The following is an 18,229-nucleotide window of genomic DNA, read 5'->3' on the forward strand; positions in this document are numbered from 1 at the left end:
GCCCTGTTTTCAGATTCAGTTGCAGCAAGGGGCATCCCTGCAGCCACCTCAGCCAGGTCCATCTTCTGGTCATCAGGAGCATCAGCACCATAAGCATCATAGCATCAAATACCAAGCCCAGCACTGAACAGATTCAGGATCCTTCTCATAACCAGCTGCAAAAGGAGCAGGAATTGAACCAGCCCTTGGTACCACTGACATCCCCTTCCTCATCTGCTGAGGTGGTGCTTATTTCTCTATCTCTTGATGATTTTAAGACCCATCAAGAATTATTGAGGAAGATGGCAATGGCGTTAGACATCCACCCAAAGGAGGCCTGGGAAAAGTCTCAAAAGCCAGTGGACATTTTGACATCTGTGTCCCCAGCCAAAATAATCTCATTTATAGGGAGAGTTATCTTGGAGCCTACCAAGATTCTCGTTCAGTCCCCAGATTCCCTGCTGCCTTCTGCGCACACACCAAAAAAAAAAGGTGTAGAAGAGGTACCATGTCCCCTCTCAAGGGTTTGAGCACCTGTATAATCTCTCACCCAGCTCCCTTGTAGTGGCAGCAGTGAATGAGGGAGAGAGAGACGAGCACCAGGTGTCAACCCCCCAAAAATAAAGAGGGTAAGAAGGTGGACTTTTTTGGGAGGAGCCTTTATTCCACAGGCAGGCTACAGCTTTGTATTGCATACCAGCGAGCTTTGTTGGGGTGTATCAATTTCATTTCATACAGTTTGAGTTGAAAGACAGGCTCCAAGATGAGATGAAACAGGAGTTCCAGTTTTTAATAGAGGAGGGAAAATTTGGTCGCAAGAACAGCTCTGCAGGCAGGTCTCAATGCAGCAGATTCTGCAGCTCACAGCCTGGCCTCTATCAGGATGAGATGCTTGCCCTGGTTACACTCTTCTGGCCTCCCTCCCAAGGTGCAGCAGGCAATCCAGGATTCATCTTTCTCACTCTTCTCACAAAAGCTGGACAAGACTTTACGTAGTCTCAGACTCTAGAGCAGCCATAAAAATCTTTGGACAAAAGTGAAACGGAAGGTGTTCTATTCTCATCAGTCCCAGCATTTTCAGGGGTTTGTCCCTCAGGCCCAAGACCTGCCAAGGAGAAGAAGCAGAGGGTACAAGAGACACCTGCCACCACCCTCTGCTTCGGCAGCCACCAGTTCATCAAGACAGGCAGCAACTCTGAGAACTCACTTTAATGGGCAGGTGGAGAGTAGTCTACCAGTTATAAGAGTGCCATCTTTTTCTTCGATTTTTGAAAAACGTCTGTTCCGTTTGTCGTACTTGGAGCCACATCACCACAGACTGGTAGGTTATAAGCACAGTGGAAATGGGATATACACTCTCTGATTTATTTCTACGCCGCAGTCTCCATCCCTCTTCAAGGTCCCCTCTCATGAGACAGTTGCTACAAGGAATACAATCACTCCTCCTTGTAGCAGCTATAGAGGAGTTCCCTCATTTGTTCAGGGGAAAAGGGGTTTTATTCCTGATACTTTTAGATCTCAAAGGTAAAAGGGATCTCAAGCCTATTTTAGATCTACAGCAGTTAAATAAGTTCCCCAAACACCCAAAATAGAAACTCCACATGGTCACAATTGCTTCTATTATTCCTTCCCTGAAAGTGGGGGATGGGTATGCTGCTCTCTACTTGAAGGATGCCTGCTTTCCCATGGTGATTCATCAGAGTCACAGAAAATTTCTGAGATTCATTGTCAGCGGGCACCATTATCAGTTCACACAGCTCCCCTTTGGTTTCCTGGCTGCCCCACGTGTCTTTACAAAGTGTGTAGTAGAGGTTACAGCTTTCCTCCTGAGGTCAGTGGTCCATGTATTCATTTACCTGGACAACTGGATGATAAGAGGTCAATCCAGGTTGAAGGTGGTATTCAGCATGAACATAATCTGATCCACCTTTGATGCACTTGGCTTGCTGATCAACATAGACAAGACAAGCCTGAGTCCAGTAGAGAAAACAGAATTAATAGGAGTTGTTGAGTCCAGGACCATGGCCAGGATTGTACTACCACAGGCAAGGTTTCAGGCAATGCAAAGCCTCATTCTGGATTTAGAGGCTTATGCAAATCTTCATAATATAATGCTGCTCCTCTTCCATGACATTCTTGGTGAGCAGTGAAATTGTTAACTTACAAAGTATCATTGTCATCTGAATTAGCAGCGTCATCTGAATTGCTCTGAGATATCTCAGAGCAATTGTTCAGGTATCCGCAGACTGCATCTGTTACTTGCTTTAAAGGTTTTGTCTTCAAACAAAAAAAAATAAAAAAAAATCTCTAGTTAATGTTGACTGAAGGCAATTGAGAGTTCTGCCCATACTCTCCTAGGGACTGTGTCACACATTTAGGGAAACTCTGCCGTAACATAATTGGTTTCTTCCATCTCTGTTTTTCATAATTCTATACCAGTTCTATAGATGCTCCTCTCTCATCACTCTTTGGATCCAGCAGCTCATCCCACCCTGGGCACTGAGGTGGGTTTGGAGAAGTGAGTAAAGTGTTGGAAGTCACAAAGTACAGAGTTCTAATCCTGGCTCTGGCATTGAATCACTGTGTGGCCTCCGGGAATTCTTTGTTTCTTTATCGGTAAAATAGGAATAATAATACTCTTGTCCTGCAAGGGAGATGTGGAGATAAATTCAGTAATGAGAGCTCTAGAAAAGACCATAAGGAAAAGAATCAGTATTCAGAGCAGTGTTTAAATTGTGTGGAAGAAAATAAAGCATGGAGCAACACGTTGAACTATGGGGATAAACCAAAACACAGAATGGTTGAGCACTGTGCATTTGAGTGAAGCAGGAGAGCTGTGGGGCGAAAGTATGTGATCGTTTAACTGAAGATTGTATCAGAATGCATATGAGATATGAGGGCAGAAATAAAGTTGCATTGGCACTGTGCTTGACTTTGCAACCTACATGATGTGTGGGTTTTTGTTTTGTTTTTGTTTTTAAGATAACTATACAGTTGTGTGTCCTAGGAAAGTCTATGTGGGTTGGGGTTGTGAAGCACAATCTGTAAAATGAGAACACTTGTAAGCAAGTCTGCTTAATTCAACCACAAATTAGTAAAGCCATCAACATAGAAGTGTTGATTCAGTTTGAGTGTTGCTATCTCTATAAAAGACTTAAATAACTACTCTTCAACAAATATTTATGGTTTTCATTTGAGGTAACTGATCTTTTAAACATTTTGAACATAAACAACTGCAATGTTTTTCTTTGAGTGCTTCCTCATGTTAATTCCATTCTAGGTGTGTGCGTGCCCACGTGCACAGCCGTCGCATATTTTTTGCCTTACTGGTATCCATAGGCCAGTCATGGCACCCTCTGGAGTGCTGCACTCATGCATCAGTATATTAGGCACCACCGGCCCTGCACCCCCTCAGTTCCTTCTTACCGCCCGTGGTGGTTTGTCAGAGCCTCTTCCCCTTGCTTTGCAAGTGATCAGTAGTGTTTTCCTAGTGCTATTCTGCCTTCTTTTGTATACAGTTATTCACTGTAGTTAGTTAGTCATTATGTGTTAAGTGTAGTGGTTAGTAAGTTAGAGTCCCTTTTGGGACTTTGCCCCAAGACAGGGCATACGCTGGTCTCTGGGCTTTAAGCCTTGCTCAGTGTGCAAGGATCTGACTCCCAGGAGCAGTAGGGGATCCAGGCACCCGATACTGCCTCCCACGGCTGAGGGGGCTAAAGATCAGAGAGCCCCACTGGTGCTGCATATGCTGATGGAAGCTGCAAAAGCCCCTCCACCACCCTGATAGGGGTAAACCAAGCATGCGACCACCTCAGAGGGCAGTAGTGCACCACCGATCCCCAGAGCAGAGGCCAAGGTCCCTGACTCCGCACCCTAGGTCCCCAGTTAGACGGCTTAGCTTGCTGGCATCACGGGCAAGATGCAGATCACCCACAATGGGACATTGGTCCCCGTATGCCTGGCACTGTTCGCCCTCCTGCCAGATGACACTGCAGCACAGATCTCGCTCCCCAATGTCATGAGACCGATGCGCTTCACAGCACCGGTCCCTGCATTCCCGATACCGGTCCGCTGGCAGGGGCCAATCTCCCCACTCAGGGCACCTCTCCCCTGCTCCGAGGGCCAGCCACCATACTCAGGCGTCCACAGTTCCTCCCTGGTCACCGGAAGGGGACTCTAGCACCTCGCCAAGGCAGCACCAATCTCAGGCAGATCGGTCTTTGCTCATGACATGACGGTCTGGTTTCTTATCCTCACGTCCAGTACCCCGTCCCTCCTTGGGATCTGAGTCTCATGCTGTCGCGGCTCATGGGTCTCCCACCCCTTCGAGCCTCTGGCTTCCTGCTGTCTTCTCCTCCTATCTTGGAAAGTTTCTTTTCTGGTGTCAATCACCTCTGCCCACCAGGTCTCTGACCTTAGGGCAGTTACCTCGGAGCTGCCCTATAGAGATTTCTACAAGGACAAGGTTCAGCTGAATCCGCACCCGGTTTTCCTGCCCAAGGTGCTTACAATTTTCGTAGGAGTCAGGGCATACATTTGCCTGTCGTCTTTCCAAAATCTCATAAATTGGAGGAAAAGCACAAATTGCACACTCTGGACGTCAGAAGGGCTCTGACCTTCTACATCGAAAGAATCAAGCCATTCCGTAAGTCAACACAAACCTTGTCGTGGTGGCAGACAGGATGAAAGGTTGTCCAGTGGATGTCCTCTTGGATCACCGCCTGCATCCGTTTCTGTTATGCTTTGGCAAAAGTGTCTCCACCGGTGATTGTAACCGCCCATTCGACGAGGGCGCAGGCCTCATTGGCAGCTTTCCTTGTCCAAGCGCTAATTCAGGACATCTGCAGGGCTGCTACCTGGTCATCTATCCACACGTTCTCGTCTCATTATGCGCTTACCCAGCAGGCCCAAGATGATGCTGGATTCGGTAGAGCAATGTTGCAAGCCGCACGACTGTGAACTCTGAGCCCACCTCCATGGATACTGCTTGTGACTCAACCTTGAATGGAATCGACATGAGCAAGCACTCAAAGAAGAAAAAACGGTTACCAATGATTCCCTGACTATAATGGTAGTTTAGAGGGACACTTTTTTTTAAAATTGTTAGGGTTGGTGATAGCAGTTAAGTGACCACTCTTTTTAGCAGGGAATAGGTAGGATTCTTTTCTTTATATGCAAGTGTCTTGACAATAGGCATCTTAATATAGAGGTTTTTAAAAAAAAATTAGTAAATGTTAAGAGTTATAAGAATTAAGAATTATAACAATTCATGAGATGAAGTAATGAATGTTGTCTGAAAACCGTTGCAAATGGCATGCTGGACTTAACATGTCATCTTATTTTTACTTTAAACCCCAGTGAACACTAATAATACAGTAAAAGATAAGGACAGACTTGTTAGAAAATGGATATAATTTACATGTGAAAGGTAAAAGCAGCACTGTGCTTTTTAGGTGACACTAAGAGACCCCAAATATTTTAGCTTATTGAGGTGCGAGCACTTATGGCTGAAGTAAATATTGTGGAATTCATTTAAAAATGCATGTTCATCTGTAGAATTTCTAGTCTTAGTTTACGTGCTCAAAGTGCATTTTTTTGCTTTTAATGATTTGACAGTAGTCATTAAAATACTAAATCCGTCGTAGTTTTCATAACATATTTACATCGATGTGTTTAATATAGTCTGCAATGGAACTGAGTAGAGAAGAGAAGTCAAAACCCAACTTTACTAAGCATCTGTGTCTTTCAAGTCATATGAATAAAATGACACACTTGGAAGGTCATAAATAAGCACTTCTACCATAAGGCAGTCCCACAAATACCCTGTATGCAGATGCTTAACTTAGTAGAGGTAAATACTCCCGCTGATGTTAATGGAACCATTCAACTGTATAAAGTGCCTGTGCATGTTTTTAGGATCAAGGTCTAAATTAACAAAATATATGCAATTGTTAGTGTCCAGCTGTCAGAATTAGTGTTCATTACTGTTCAAGTGTCTAGTTAGAATTGTTTTTAATGCTGCTTTTCCAATGTTATATCTCTTGCCACTGTTCTTACTGATCAATGTAGTTTAAGAATGGTATTTGATGGGTTTTTTAATCCTTTCCTTAGCATAATTTTAGTTCTTGCACTGATACCTGTACCAGTGTAGAAGGGTGTAAGATATGTCATCTTCAGAAGTGCGTTCACGCATCCTGGACATTAATACATGTAATAGGGCACTTCAGTGCACAGGTACATGCACGTGCATGTGTACAGAATTTTATGCTCCCCGTTCTGAAAATATATTCCTGAAACTTGTGTTTATTGAATTCTGCTCATACAACTGAGAGGCTGGAATTAGCCTTTAATCTTTTATTCAACATAATCAGTGGAAACTGTAAAGATTAACGTGTTTAATAAAATAAAAATACTGTCTTCACTACAAGCCTCTAAGAAGTCTCTCTTGTGTTTTGTACTGTTTGGTATGACGTCAGTGATGTAAAACCTGTTATTCTTTATGTAGTAATAGTGCTCAATTAAGATTGAAAATACTGGAGAAATGTTGACATTGTCAAGCAGTCACTAGCGGCTATGTTAATTTTTTTTCTGTAAGTTCAGGATGTGCTGATAATAGTGTGAATATACATGAAAATGGATTAGAACATACGTTCCTCTATTCCGCACTCTGTATGAACAGTAGGGAACTCAGACTGCTTCTTTGCATCCCTTGTCTGAAGACAGAAATTTTGGTAGTCAGCTGTATTATTTCTGCGTATCATCTTCTCAGACTATATGAAAGTGACTGACTTTCAGGCTATGCCATTTGGTAAATGCTTAAGTTTGGGAAGTAGATGAAAGCAAACTGTATTGTGACACTATAATGCTGATATGGAAGGGCCCTCTACCTCTTCAACCAAAGAGAGACCACTAAATTTATTTTATTGGCGCTAAGATAAAATGATGCTGCTTGCCTGTCTGCTACATATAATTAAATAAAATGTAACTTCCTGCCAACTCACATGCTTAAACTTCCAAACTAACTTGTACACCTGTAGTTTTGTTTTGTCGTTCCCTTTCTGAAAGAGAGTTGACTAAAGATATGAATACCATCAGAATCTTTCTGTTGGCTAGGGTATTTATTTAATGAAAAATGAGTAGTCATGTATACTGAAAAAGATGCATATTTTGAAGATTTGCCTTCCAGCAGTTGTATTGAGGATACAAGTGGACTACTGCATTTTTCTAACTGTAAATAATATTCTCCAGTGCAGTTTCTTACCAAGATGGAATTTTTCAGATTGTATGTGAGAAATTATCTGACAAGGGGAGAAATATTACAGTGAATAGTCCCTGATGAACTAACCAAATTCTTTTAGGCCCCTTTGAAAATCCCAGCTTATGTGAATGAATACTGAATTTGAGAATGTAAGAGGGAAAAGGATAGCATTTCTACTATATTGTCATATCTCCCATATTTTACATTGTTAAATAGCATTCAGTTGGCAGGAGACTGCAGTGCCATATTAATCACATCTCAACAAGGAATCAGTGACATCTTCTAGTTTGAAATTAGGGCAGAATTATTTTTATAGCTTTGAAAAACTAAGGTGTCTTTCCCCTAAGTATTCATGTGAGGTGGTGGTGGTAATGGTGATCTTTACTATTAAATTACTTTTCCCTTTTTAAAGAGTCAAATTAGTTGAAGTCCGTCTGGCTTTCAAATTTTGTGTTCTTTGAAGGGAGAACCTATATAGAATACAGCTTGACATCTAGATGGCTTTCCTCAGAAAGTAGTGTAGATGTTTCACTTAAAGTTAATAAAAGTAAAGTTGATCCTGCAGACATTTGTCCATGTGCATAATAGGCTCATGTGAGTATTCTCATTGAAGTCAAGCATATGCATAAGTGTTTGCTAAGTCTGGGCTTATACATTTCTTGTACATCAAAGCTTAACAAGGCACAGTTGTTTTGTCTTGTTGCTCTGGCTTAATTTCATAAACTTATACAGCTTCCCCAAACTGTGTATTGATATTGGTGCCCTAACTGGTGGTGACAATTTGAAATGGCTAATGATTTAAGACAGACTTGCGAAGTTGTGTTCATCTTTGGTGAGCAATTCTTGTTGCTGTGGATGACATTAAGGGTCATACCCAGGGCATACTTATGATTCCAAACTTCTGTTATGAATCTTGGGATCTTAGGCAGCTGGCACAAGGTTGGGCCATGCTGAGGCCAGTGTAGCTTGTACCTCAGGCCCAATGTGGAATAGAGAGGCTGTAGGATTGGAAGCACAATGGTGGCTTAAAATGGTTTGCAGAACAGCTAAACATTTGACTCACAGAAAACAGAATCCACTGTTCCTTCTTAGTGAGATTATACTAAACCAAAAAATAGAGAATTTAATTAAGAGCTGTGAAAATCTCCTGCTGTTTCCTGTTTGTGCCTGCAACTCTATTTTCCTGTCTTGATAGATGTCATCAAGCTTTTTCCTATTGGAATTTGTCATTAAAACAGCAATCCCCTTGCAATTACACAGGTGCTCGATCCATATCAATGGATGTTTTGACATTTCAGGTATTTTAAAACATTCCTTTGTAATTTTCTCGTGTAATTTATATATGCTGATTAAGTTAATGAAGTAGTAAAAATCAGCAAAATTCTACTTTGGACTATAAATACACCATGCAAAAGGAAGACTGGGTGATTTCCAAAGCACAGACTAACATCAGTGAAAAGTTAGCAAGTCCTGGTGACTAGGTCACAGAATTAGACCCCATCAGTGCTGTTGCAAACCTCTTAAGATCTCTGATTGTTGATTAAAGAAATACTTTGATCTCAAAGGATGCAAATACCACCTGCAGCAATTGGGGAGCTGACTGAGGATTTGAAATGTAAGAGTTGTTGGTTTTATAGATAAAGTCTCAAGAGACTATATGCAATAGAGATTTTTTTTTTCAAACTTTATGACAGTATGGGGTAACAGCATCTCCTGTCTTGGAAGCTGTCTGCTTCATCTAGAGTGCAAAAGCTGCTCAGAAAGAAGACAAGGAAGGAGGGACCAAGATTTCACTTTGTAACAATCTTAAGAACAGCCAGACTGAGCATAAGAGCAGTCATAATGAGACTTGCTTCTCTGTAGGGAATATACACTTGGTATTATTCAGGCATATCATAAGTTGTGCTAAATTCTAGAGATGTTAAATCTGTAGAGCCCTGCACAGATACAAAATTTCTATCCGCAAAAGAAGTCCACAGACGTGGATATAAAGTAGATATCTGCAGATTTGCTGAGCTTTATAAATCAATATTATGCTTTGAAAATTTCTCAATGGCTGCTATCAGAACTTAAACCATTTCACAGATGTTAAGCTTTGCAACATTATGATTCTCTCCTGGGTGATACATAGCAATATCCCTTTTTTACATGTGAGGAAACTGAGGTCAGACTGGATAATGTGTCCAATTACAAGTTACAAATTGGTAATGTCCAAGTCGGGACTAGAATCCAAGTCTCTTGTCCTCAGGACCATATTTTACAAAGGAGTAATATCTTGCAAGGTTAAATGTTTGTTTTGCAGTGCAGGGGTGCATGATTGTGTTTGCAAAGGCTTACTTTGAAAAACCTGGGGTGACTGTTGGGGGATAGAGAAGATGAAAGCTCTTCAAGACACTACCAGACTTCTAAAGGTGAAGGCATTGGGGCTTCTTGTGTATAACTGTAGTGTTCACTGATAACTTAATTTGTGTATATGTACAAATGTGTGCTTTGAAGATATTCAAAGGCACAAATGTCAGTTACATGCCTTACTTTAAATAGTATGTAGGTGTCCGATTGCCATTTGTGCCTTCTAAAAATTGACCCCTGTATTCTTAGTTGCACACTATAATAAATATATCTGAGAACCTCTTCTCTGGGTTTTGTGTAGTTTATTTCATGTAATTATCCACTGAATATAAATCTGTCCACCCTCTTTTTTTCCCTGCCGTGTTCTTCAGCCTTAAAATATTAGCACCAGTAGGAGTCACAGCTGACAGCAGGAGAAAATGATTGGAAAAGGATGGGGTTGGAACCTAGTTCCATCTCTCAGCTATGCCAGCCGTTGAACAAAAATGTTATGTCTCCAAATACAGAAGTACGTTGGATTGAAAGCTCCCACTGGTGCTAGCTAGAGCCACCCTTATTTTCAGCTTTGTTTGTTGACTTAACATATAGTCCCTTTGTGAGGTAGTGAAATGAAATATTTGGGCTGCTAGAAGTTCAGGTTGTTGAATCAAAACGGTACTGGTAGAACAGTGTGTGTGACCTTATAGCTGAGTTCCCCAGCATCTTTTCTAGTTACCTGCTTGCCCAATTCTTCTCTCGTGCCCATGTAAAATTGGGAGTAACTCTGTTGAGAACAATGGAGTTACAGCAGTATAAATCTAGTGTGAGAAGAGTATCAGGGACATGATATACAGTTTTTATTTCAATGCCAGATGAATGGGTATATTTCTTCTGCACTGTAATAAGTATTTTACTATGGATGATGCTTTCTGTGTAAATGGATTGTCCTGGATAATTCATTGGTGCATTGACAACATTGTATTGCTCTCAAAATTTGTCAGTATAAATTTTGGGGGAAAAGAATACAACTTGAAATATGGCCTTCAGGCTTACCAGTTCGGATAGTTGGGTACCCTGGAGACAGAACGGAGCTACGGAAATCAAATACTGGAACAGGCCAATTTGTCAGTCCTAAAAAAAATCACAATAATAACCAAAAACATCTAAACTAACTCATGATAAATATATATTAAATGGTTTGACGGGCCTAAACTAGCAGTTAGCACAGATTAGCATTGTATTTCAGCTCCACCTTGCTCTAAGGTAAAATGTTTTTGTACAGTTTCCCATGTTGTAATCAATATATAATTAAGTAGAACAGGTGGTGGTAATAAACTCATGCAACTCTTGGACATTATTACTGTTTTTGAAGTACAGTGGATCTAAGATGGTGTACATAGAGGCAGTGGAGGACTTTGCCAATGTGCTTCAGCTCTGTAGCACTGAGATCTGCACCTGTTAACAAACAGTTCTCCATTTCAGGAGAGACTTTATCTTGGTTCATTGTACCCTATTACAGCCATTGCCACAATAAGGAGTGCAGCACTAGTACATTACTTATTTGGTTTTCTTTTTGCTAGTTTAAATACGTACTCTATTTAAAAATGTCATCTGGTATTGCTAGCATCGAATTTCTGTAATACACAAGCCATCACAATTTGCACTTGTTGGAGACGGAGAGGCCAAGGAACGAATAGCCATGGAGACAGATGCAATATCTGTCTTCTCCAGGGTGACGTGAGGAAGCTTGTATTGACATCTTCCTGCACTGTCAACATGTTTGGATAAATAAATTCTGTCCTCCAAGGCTGTCAAACATTTCACACTGACTAAATTCACAAAACAGCATTGTTTTCTTGTTCAGTCAGGCCAATGTAAAGAAAAATAAGGTTTGAAAAGCACGAACTCCCAGTATTACCCATGATGTAGATGAAAGTGTATCCAAAGGCCTTAATAGTCTCCAGTGTTGTAATAAGACCTCGCGCTCGCTCGCGCGCTCTCTCTCTCTGTTGTAGACAGAATAAATCACATTATTTACCAGCACATGAGATCCATGTGACGATTACCTTGTTTTGTTTGACACACAAGCAAAAAAGATTACTGTTTCTAGTCTGTGGATTCAAGGACAAGAATAAGTGTCTTTTTAACATTGGCTTTAACAGCCAATATCCCTCCTTTTTTCCTCTTGTCATTTTTATCTTTTTTAAAGCTCCTGTCCCTCCCAACAAAACCACAGTCTACTTCTAATTTTGAATTTCCCTCCTTCAATCCATGTGTCTACAATATTAATGTTTTAATGAAAGCGTGTGCATGGTTTCTTTGATATCTTACAGATGTAGTATAGCTTTTATCCTTGATGTAATGAACATTTTCTCAGAATGTTGGGGAGGAAGGACTTATCTTCACTAGAAAGCTTTACCAGCAAAAGTTCTGCCAGCATAACGCTACCTACAAAACTGTTTGGAAGATTGTGTTAGCACCTGGCTGATTATGCCAGTACCTGGTCCATACATCTTCAGACTGTATTGGCAAAAGACATGCTGCACTGTGGATAGGCATTCCAGTGTCCTGATGAGCTTTCTATATTTATAACTTTTAAATTGGTATAGACAATTCGAATATGCAGATTTTTGTGGGAGGAAGGGAGAAGAATACAGTGAGAAAGAGGCGGTGTAGTGATCTATTTTTCCAATTCCAGACAAGTCAGATTGTTCCAATTATTCAAAGGCAAGCATAGCAGTACTTCAGTGAAGCTTCCGTTACCATACACTTCATGTTGAATCTGATTCAATTCTATGGAAGCTGTAATTCAAAATGATTTTTCTCATGTGGGACCTGTGAAATTTTTCAGAGTTGTTCAACCACATCAGCAGCAGCTGTTTGATGAAGAGGAGTTACCAGCAAATGAGAATGAAGATCAACCTGGTCCATCCAAACGGAAACGCCAGCCAAGTATGTCCGAGACGATGCCACTGTACACGCTATGTAAAGAGGATTTAGAGAGTATGGATAAAGAGGTGAGCTAAACTAATTGTGTCAGGATTCTAACAGTATAATTGAGTTAGTCAGTTATGCATAATAGTATTTAACTCTGTTAAATTATGCACATACATGAAATGATTTTGCATGTTACCAGGTGCGTGTAACTACTAATGGGGAAAAGCCAACTTACAGTAACTTGAAACAAAAATATTTTAATTGACCTAGAAATACAATTTTTTCAACACTAAGCTGTGCTGTAAAACAAATGTAAACTATGCCACTATAAATAGTTTCATGGATGTAGGCCTGTAAAGTAGTTATTTCACATCAATATAATTTTGGCACAAAAGAAAATGTATGGGATCTTGGTGCATGTTAGTTATGTAAAATATTATACATTGTCACATTGAATTTCATATAAATGAGGACCTAAAAACCCTTAAGATCACTGATTTTTTTAAAAAAAAAAAAAAAACCCCATCTGCTAGTGTGTGACCTTTCAGAAGGAGCCATAGTTTCCTTTTCAACCTTGTGTAACTGGCATTCAGTAATACATGCATATTTGCCTAAGAAAGGAAAAACAGCTGTTTCATGGGGAGTTGGATATGTGCATTGTTTGATTCTTAAATTATGGTGAAGGTGACTTCAAACTTAGTTTCACCGACCAATGAAAGTTAGTGGGGTATAGGAGTAATCCTTTGGAAATAGGCTCATGTTCAATGTCAACTTCACAGACCTTTTAAAAACTAGAAGTACCTTGATTTATTGTTTTGTGTAAAATTCTAGATTTACTGGTATTTCTAATGTCTATTTAGATTCTATAGTATACATTCTAGGTTTAATTTACACTTTTTTTAAAAAAAGTGCTGTGTAAAACAGTGAGTATTACATGGTAAAATGGATCAGATGCAAAAAAATAAGGCCACTTCATGGAAGGCAGTAAGATAATGTTCTTAATTACAAAATAATTACAATGAACTGTTACAAACTGAATTTACCATCTGAGTGTATTGTGAAAGGTTAAGATGCCAACCCCTGAGCAAAAGATGTGTATTCATTAAATGCACTGAGAATATCTCCTTTAACTTAATTTTCCAGCTCTTGTTCGCATCACAAATCAAACAGTAAACATAGAAGGGCAGTATATATTAAATAATTTTTTGACATTAGTTGGGACTGGTATTGTTTGCAACTCCATCTCTGCTTGGAGTCTTTGGAATGCCATCTTAGAGATGGATATCATATTTTTCATACAGCTTGGTCAAGAGTCTGCCTTTCCTTTTGCATGCTGGATTGAAAAGTATAATGAACACTCCCGTTTACATCACATTTGTTTGCTGGTTCTCCCAAATAATCAAATATTATTATTTATAGCACCTGTGGTCCCTAGTTAAAGACCCAGACTGCATTGTCCTACGTGCTGTACAAACACAGTAAAGGGACTGTTCCTGCACCAAAGAACTTTACAATGTAAGTGTAAGACAAGAGATGACAGATGGATACAGACAGACATACTGGGGTTGGCGGGGGGGAAGGAAGTACAAGGAAACAATGAGACACTATTGGTCATCATTGATCAGCTCAGTACACCACCAGCTTAGCTGTTAAGCTTTTTGTAGGCACCACAGCAAAAAAGTTTTTGGATTTTTTTAGGAGGTTTTTGAATTAGAATAATGTATCAGTTTTGCAGATGTTTACAGGAAGCTCCTTCCAAGCATGAGGGATGGCATGAGAGAAAGCAGTTTTCAAACAAGTATGTTGGAAAATTTAACAAGTGTGTGATGGAGGCTGGCATTGTGGGCGGAGGTAGGCATGAAGGACAGATGATAGGTGGGGTAGGGATAGGCTATAAAAGGGCCTTGAAAGTGAAGTAGCTTACTTTTTATGATAGCTGAGGGTAGAATTTTCTGTTAAGTCATTTCTTAGAGAACCTTTCTTGACTCCTCACTACTTGGACCATCTCTGAAGTGACTGTTCCAAACTCTCTATGTTCATTCCTCACACTTCCCTATTTTTCCATGTGCAATGTAAGGGCTGAATAGTGGTCATCTGACAAGAGCAAGCTGCTTATAAGTGTGTTGTGATAGGAGTAGCTATTTTTCTGAATATGGACTGCATTGCTTGCTTTCCTGTTCCTGTGCATGTGACTACTTTTGGGGGTCTCTTGTTTCATGTTTCATCAGGTAACTTAAACTTTTCTTCCAACATCTGGCTCCCAGATGACACAGCTAATCTTCCATTGCTTGGATTTTTCATGTAGGAGCCCTGATGATGAGATTACTTGAACAGGCAATGCTCTCAAGAACAAATGTGATTCTGTGCGAAGTCTAAGAGTCATTGTAAGGAAGTGTTGTCACCTCTCCAATCCAAAGCAGCCATTTATTTCTGGTTATGTCACTTGGTCCTTCTCACCTGTGCTATTCATAGCTGATCTTCTGGTTAAGCCAAATATGATATTAAAAAGCATCAGGAGTACAAAGAATCATAACCTCTGTTCTGACATTTTTGTGCTGAATTTGGAATAGTAATTTTGTGGGGAGAGCTGTAGAGGTAACATGGGACTTATTATGGAAAAGTACTGAAAGCATAATACAGGGAGATTGGTCTGTCTAATACTTCAGATAATGATCCAGATTCCTTCAATGACTTGAAGGATTTCAGAATGCCCTGAAATGACAGAAATGCCTGTAATCAGCTCTATCGTGTTTAAATTAAGAAGTTACAAGTGACACACGAATGAAACATTAGAAACTTCAAAGTTTTCTTCTATTCTTTGTATTCTGAAAGAGCTAAATGTATTCTAGAGTTCTAGGTGCATTACAAACAAGAGTGTGTACTCTGCAGTTTTCCATTAGTTTTTCCTGGTTCTCTTACAGCACCCATTAAATTGAGATACTTATCTCTTTTAGTTGATTACTGAGTATTATTGATAACTCATTCAGTGTTTGTTTGAAAAATCTTTTCTGTAGTTTTTCATTAGATAGACTGCCATTTCTTAACCGTACTTTTTAAGTGTGTTTATTTCTTCTGAATGTTCTGACTGAACTACAGGGTGAATGTTTGTACAGAAAAATGTAAGACTTAAAGATTATAGAAACATATCCATTAAGATCAATACTGTATGAGAACCTCAGTATCTGGAACCTTGTCTTGCCATCTTATCCTCATCAGTTTCTTCAGACAGCCCTTGTGAAAGTGATTCAGCTTCATAGCATGGCGTCTATACACAGTCCAGGTTTCACATGCATACACATCAGAGTTGGCAAGTATTACATATATATGTGTGTGCATGTGATGATACTATGTGGCATGCAGGAGACATGGTGGAATTTGAACACTGAAAGCACAGCTCTTGAGAAAAGACACTGCCTGTTAATGGTCCAGCCTAACAGCAAAGAACTTTGCTCTTTCTTCTGCTCTATCAGCTTCTCTTACAGAAATCATCAGAGGTCACCGGTGTGTAGCTAGGAAGTGGAGGCAAGGACAAGGAAAATCAAAATGAACCAAAATTAACTACTAAAAGTGAATTTAAGATGAAAAAATGACTTGTAGGAATTTTACCTCTAAACCCCTAATGATCTCCCTGTAACTTGAAAAAGAATGCATCAAAAAGAAATGCACTCTGTATCAAAGTGAATTAAGTGTGTAGTGTTCGACAGCATGGGAAATTTGTTGTTCTAGTGCCAAAAAAAAAAGTGTTGGGATTCGGATTATCTTTAAGCATTTAAGCCTCCAAGAATTTTTTCACTGTAACTAATAAAGAACTTCAGTTAGTAAAGTCTGTTCATGAAGGAATCTGCTTCTCTTGCAACTAATTGCAAATAGATTTATGGAACTAACTTTTTTCCTCCCCTTGTTTGCAGTAGAAAAGCAAATGCACATAGCTGTAGAGTATCATCCCAACAAGATGGAAGGATGTTCACAAATTGGAAAACATCCAGAGGAGAACAACAAAAATAATTAAAGGTTTAGAAGACCTGACCTATGAGGAAAGATTGAAGAAAATGGGTTTGTTTAATCTGGAGAAGAGAAGACTGAGAGGGAACATAAGTGTTCAAGTGCATAAAAGGTTGTTAACCTCTGAGGAAAGGACAAGAAGCAATGGGCTTAAATTGCAGCCAGGGAGATTTAGGTCGGACATTATGAAAAACGTACTGTCAGGTTTGTTAAGCACTAGAACAAATTGCCTTGGGAGGTTGTGGAATCTCCATCACTGAAGGTTTTTAAGAACAGGTTAGACAAACACCCCTCAGGAATGGTCTAGTATTGTTTAGTCCTGCCTTGAGTGCAAGGGTCTGGGCTAGATGATCTATTGAGGTCCTTTCCACTCCTACACTTCTGATTCCTCAGAGTAGGTGCATTAAGAACAGCTCCACCTCCTGCCCCCCCACCCCCAAAAATCCTTCTCCAAAACCCAGCCTTTTCTTTCATATGGATCATATGGATCTTTTCTATTTTAGCCCACGTACAGATCTTTTTTTACATTAAATAAGCAAGAAGTAGTAAAATTACCAATACTTGACAAGATTACCAGTATCCTTGTATATTTAGAAACCAAGTCTATAACATCCTTTTCAAACCAGTGTTTCTAATCCTCTTAGATATTAAGAAAACTATACTTCTAAGATTGTCCTTCTATTTAATGGCACTAGGAGAGATTTCTGTGAAATGTATCAAGTATACATTTAAATAGTTACCCTTTTTTAATCAAGTAAAATTTATCTTACTCTCCTCTTGTCTTGTGATGCCATAGATAACCTGTATGCTTGTTGCACAAAATTTCATTGCTGATAGAACTTGGCTTCACATTTGCCTGCAGTGGTTTTTACTTGGCTGTTTGCATGGATATCTATCAGGCAACTGAATAGTGGCTTTCAGCCCGAACAGCTTTGTTCAGATTTTTACCCCTTGAAACAACTTTTTTTTTTTTAAGACCCACATTTTGTTACCATGTCTTCTCACAGCCCTTTCACTTACTTGTAAAGAGTATTTCTCATTATGAGACCAGTTTGTACAATGAATTTTCATTTGACAGTAAGGCAAGCTATCAAAGCCAGGATTTTCCATCCCATTTCCCTGCTCAGCCTCCAGGGAAGCAATCTTCCCAGTTGTTCTTTTGTCTCCTAGTAGCAGCTGCAGAAAATGACCTTCCGATACCTCAGTTCTCTTGCTATCAATATGGAGTCCATTCTGGGCAGAAGTTCCTACTTTCCACTCCCTAGCTTGTGTGGTGATGTCACAGCCATGCCAGACTGAAATAGGAGCAAAAGATAATGAAGCAGGTGTTTGCACCACTTGTCAGCAGCTCCTCTCAGCGCTGTAGATCAGAAGAGAACCAGCCCCAGAGGAGCTTCCAGGATGATTTGGCTGATCACATTTATAGGGAAGCCCAGTGATGGGGGGCTCTCATGGAGAATGGAGATGCCCAAACCTCTCCTTGGCTCCACTGCATTCTCATCCAGCAGAGCCCTCCTTGCAATTACCATACTCTGGAATAACTGGTCCTGTGCAGCCTACCTGTTGAGTAAGCATTTCACTTCCCTATTTACCGGAGGTAGAACCCTTTTTGCTGCTGCTGCTGCTGCCACCTCCCACCCTTGAGTTCCCCAGCTCCATCCATCATCTCTAGGATTGTCTTCTCTGCTACCCACAGCAAAAAAAAAAGAAAAGAAAATTCTCTTC

At 40.1% G+C, this 18,229-nt stretch overlaps 1 protein-coding gene across 2 annotated transcripts in view; it reads left to right on the forward strand.

Annotated features, from left to right (window-relative positions):
* CTDP1 (CTD phosphatase subunit 1) overlaps nucleotides 1-18,229 on the forward strand; it is a 172,821-nt gene that overhangs the window by 59,403 nt on the left and 95,189 nt on the right. For both annotated transcript variants that reach the window (XM_073331810.1, XM_073331809.1), the window contains one exon: nucleotides 12,417-12,582. In XM_073331810.1, coding sequence (XP_073187911.1) covers nucleotides 12,417-12,582 — 166 coding nt within the window. The remainder of the gene's footprint in view (nucleotides 1-12,416; nucleotides 12,583-18,229) is intronic.

The sequence above is a fragment of the Lepidochelys kempii genome, chromosome 2 (genome assembly GCF_965140265.1).
Source record: "Lepidochelys kempii isolate rLepKem1 chromosome 2, rLepKem1.hap2, whole genome shotgun sequence".
In the NCBI taxonomy this organism is placed as follows: domain Eukaryota; kingdom Metazoa; phylum Chordata; order Testudines; family Cheloniidae; genus Lepidochelys; species Lepidochelys kempii.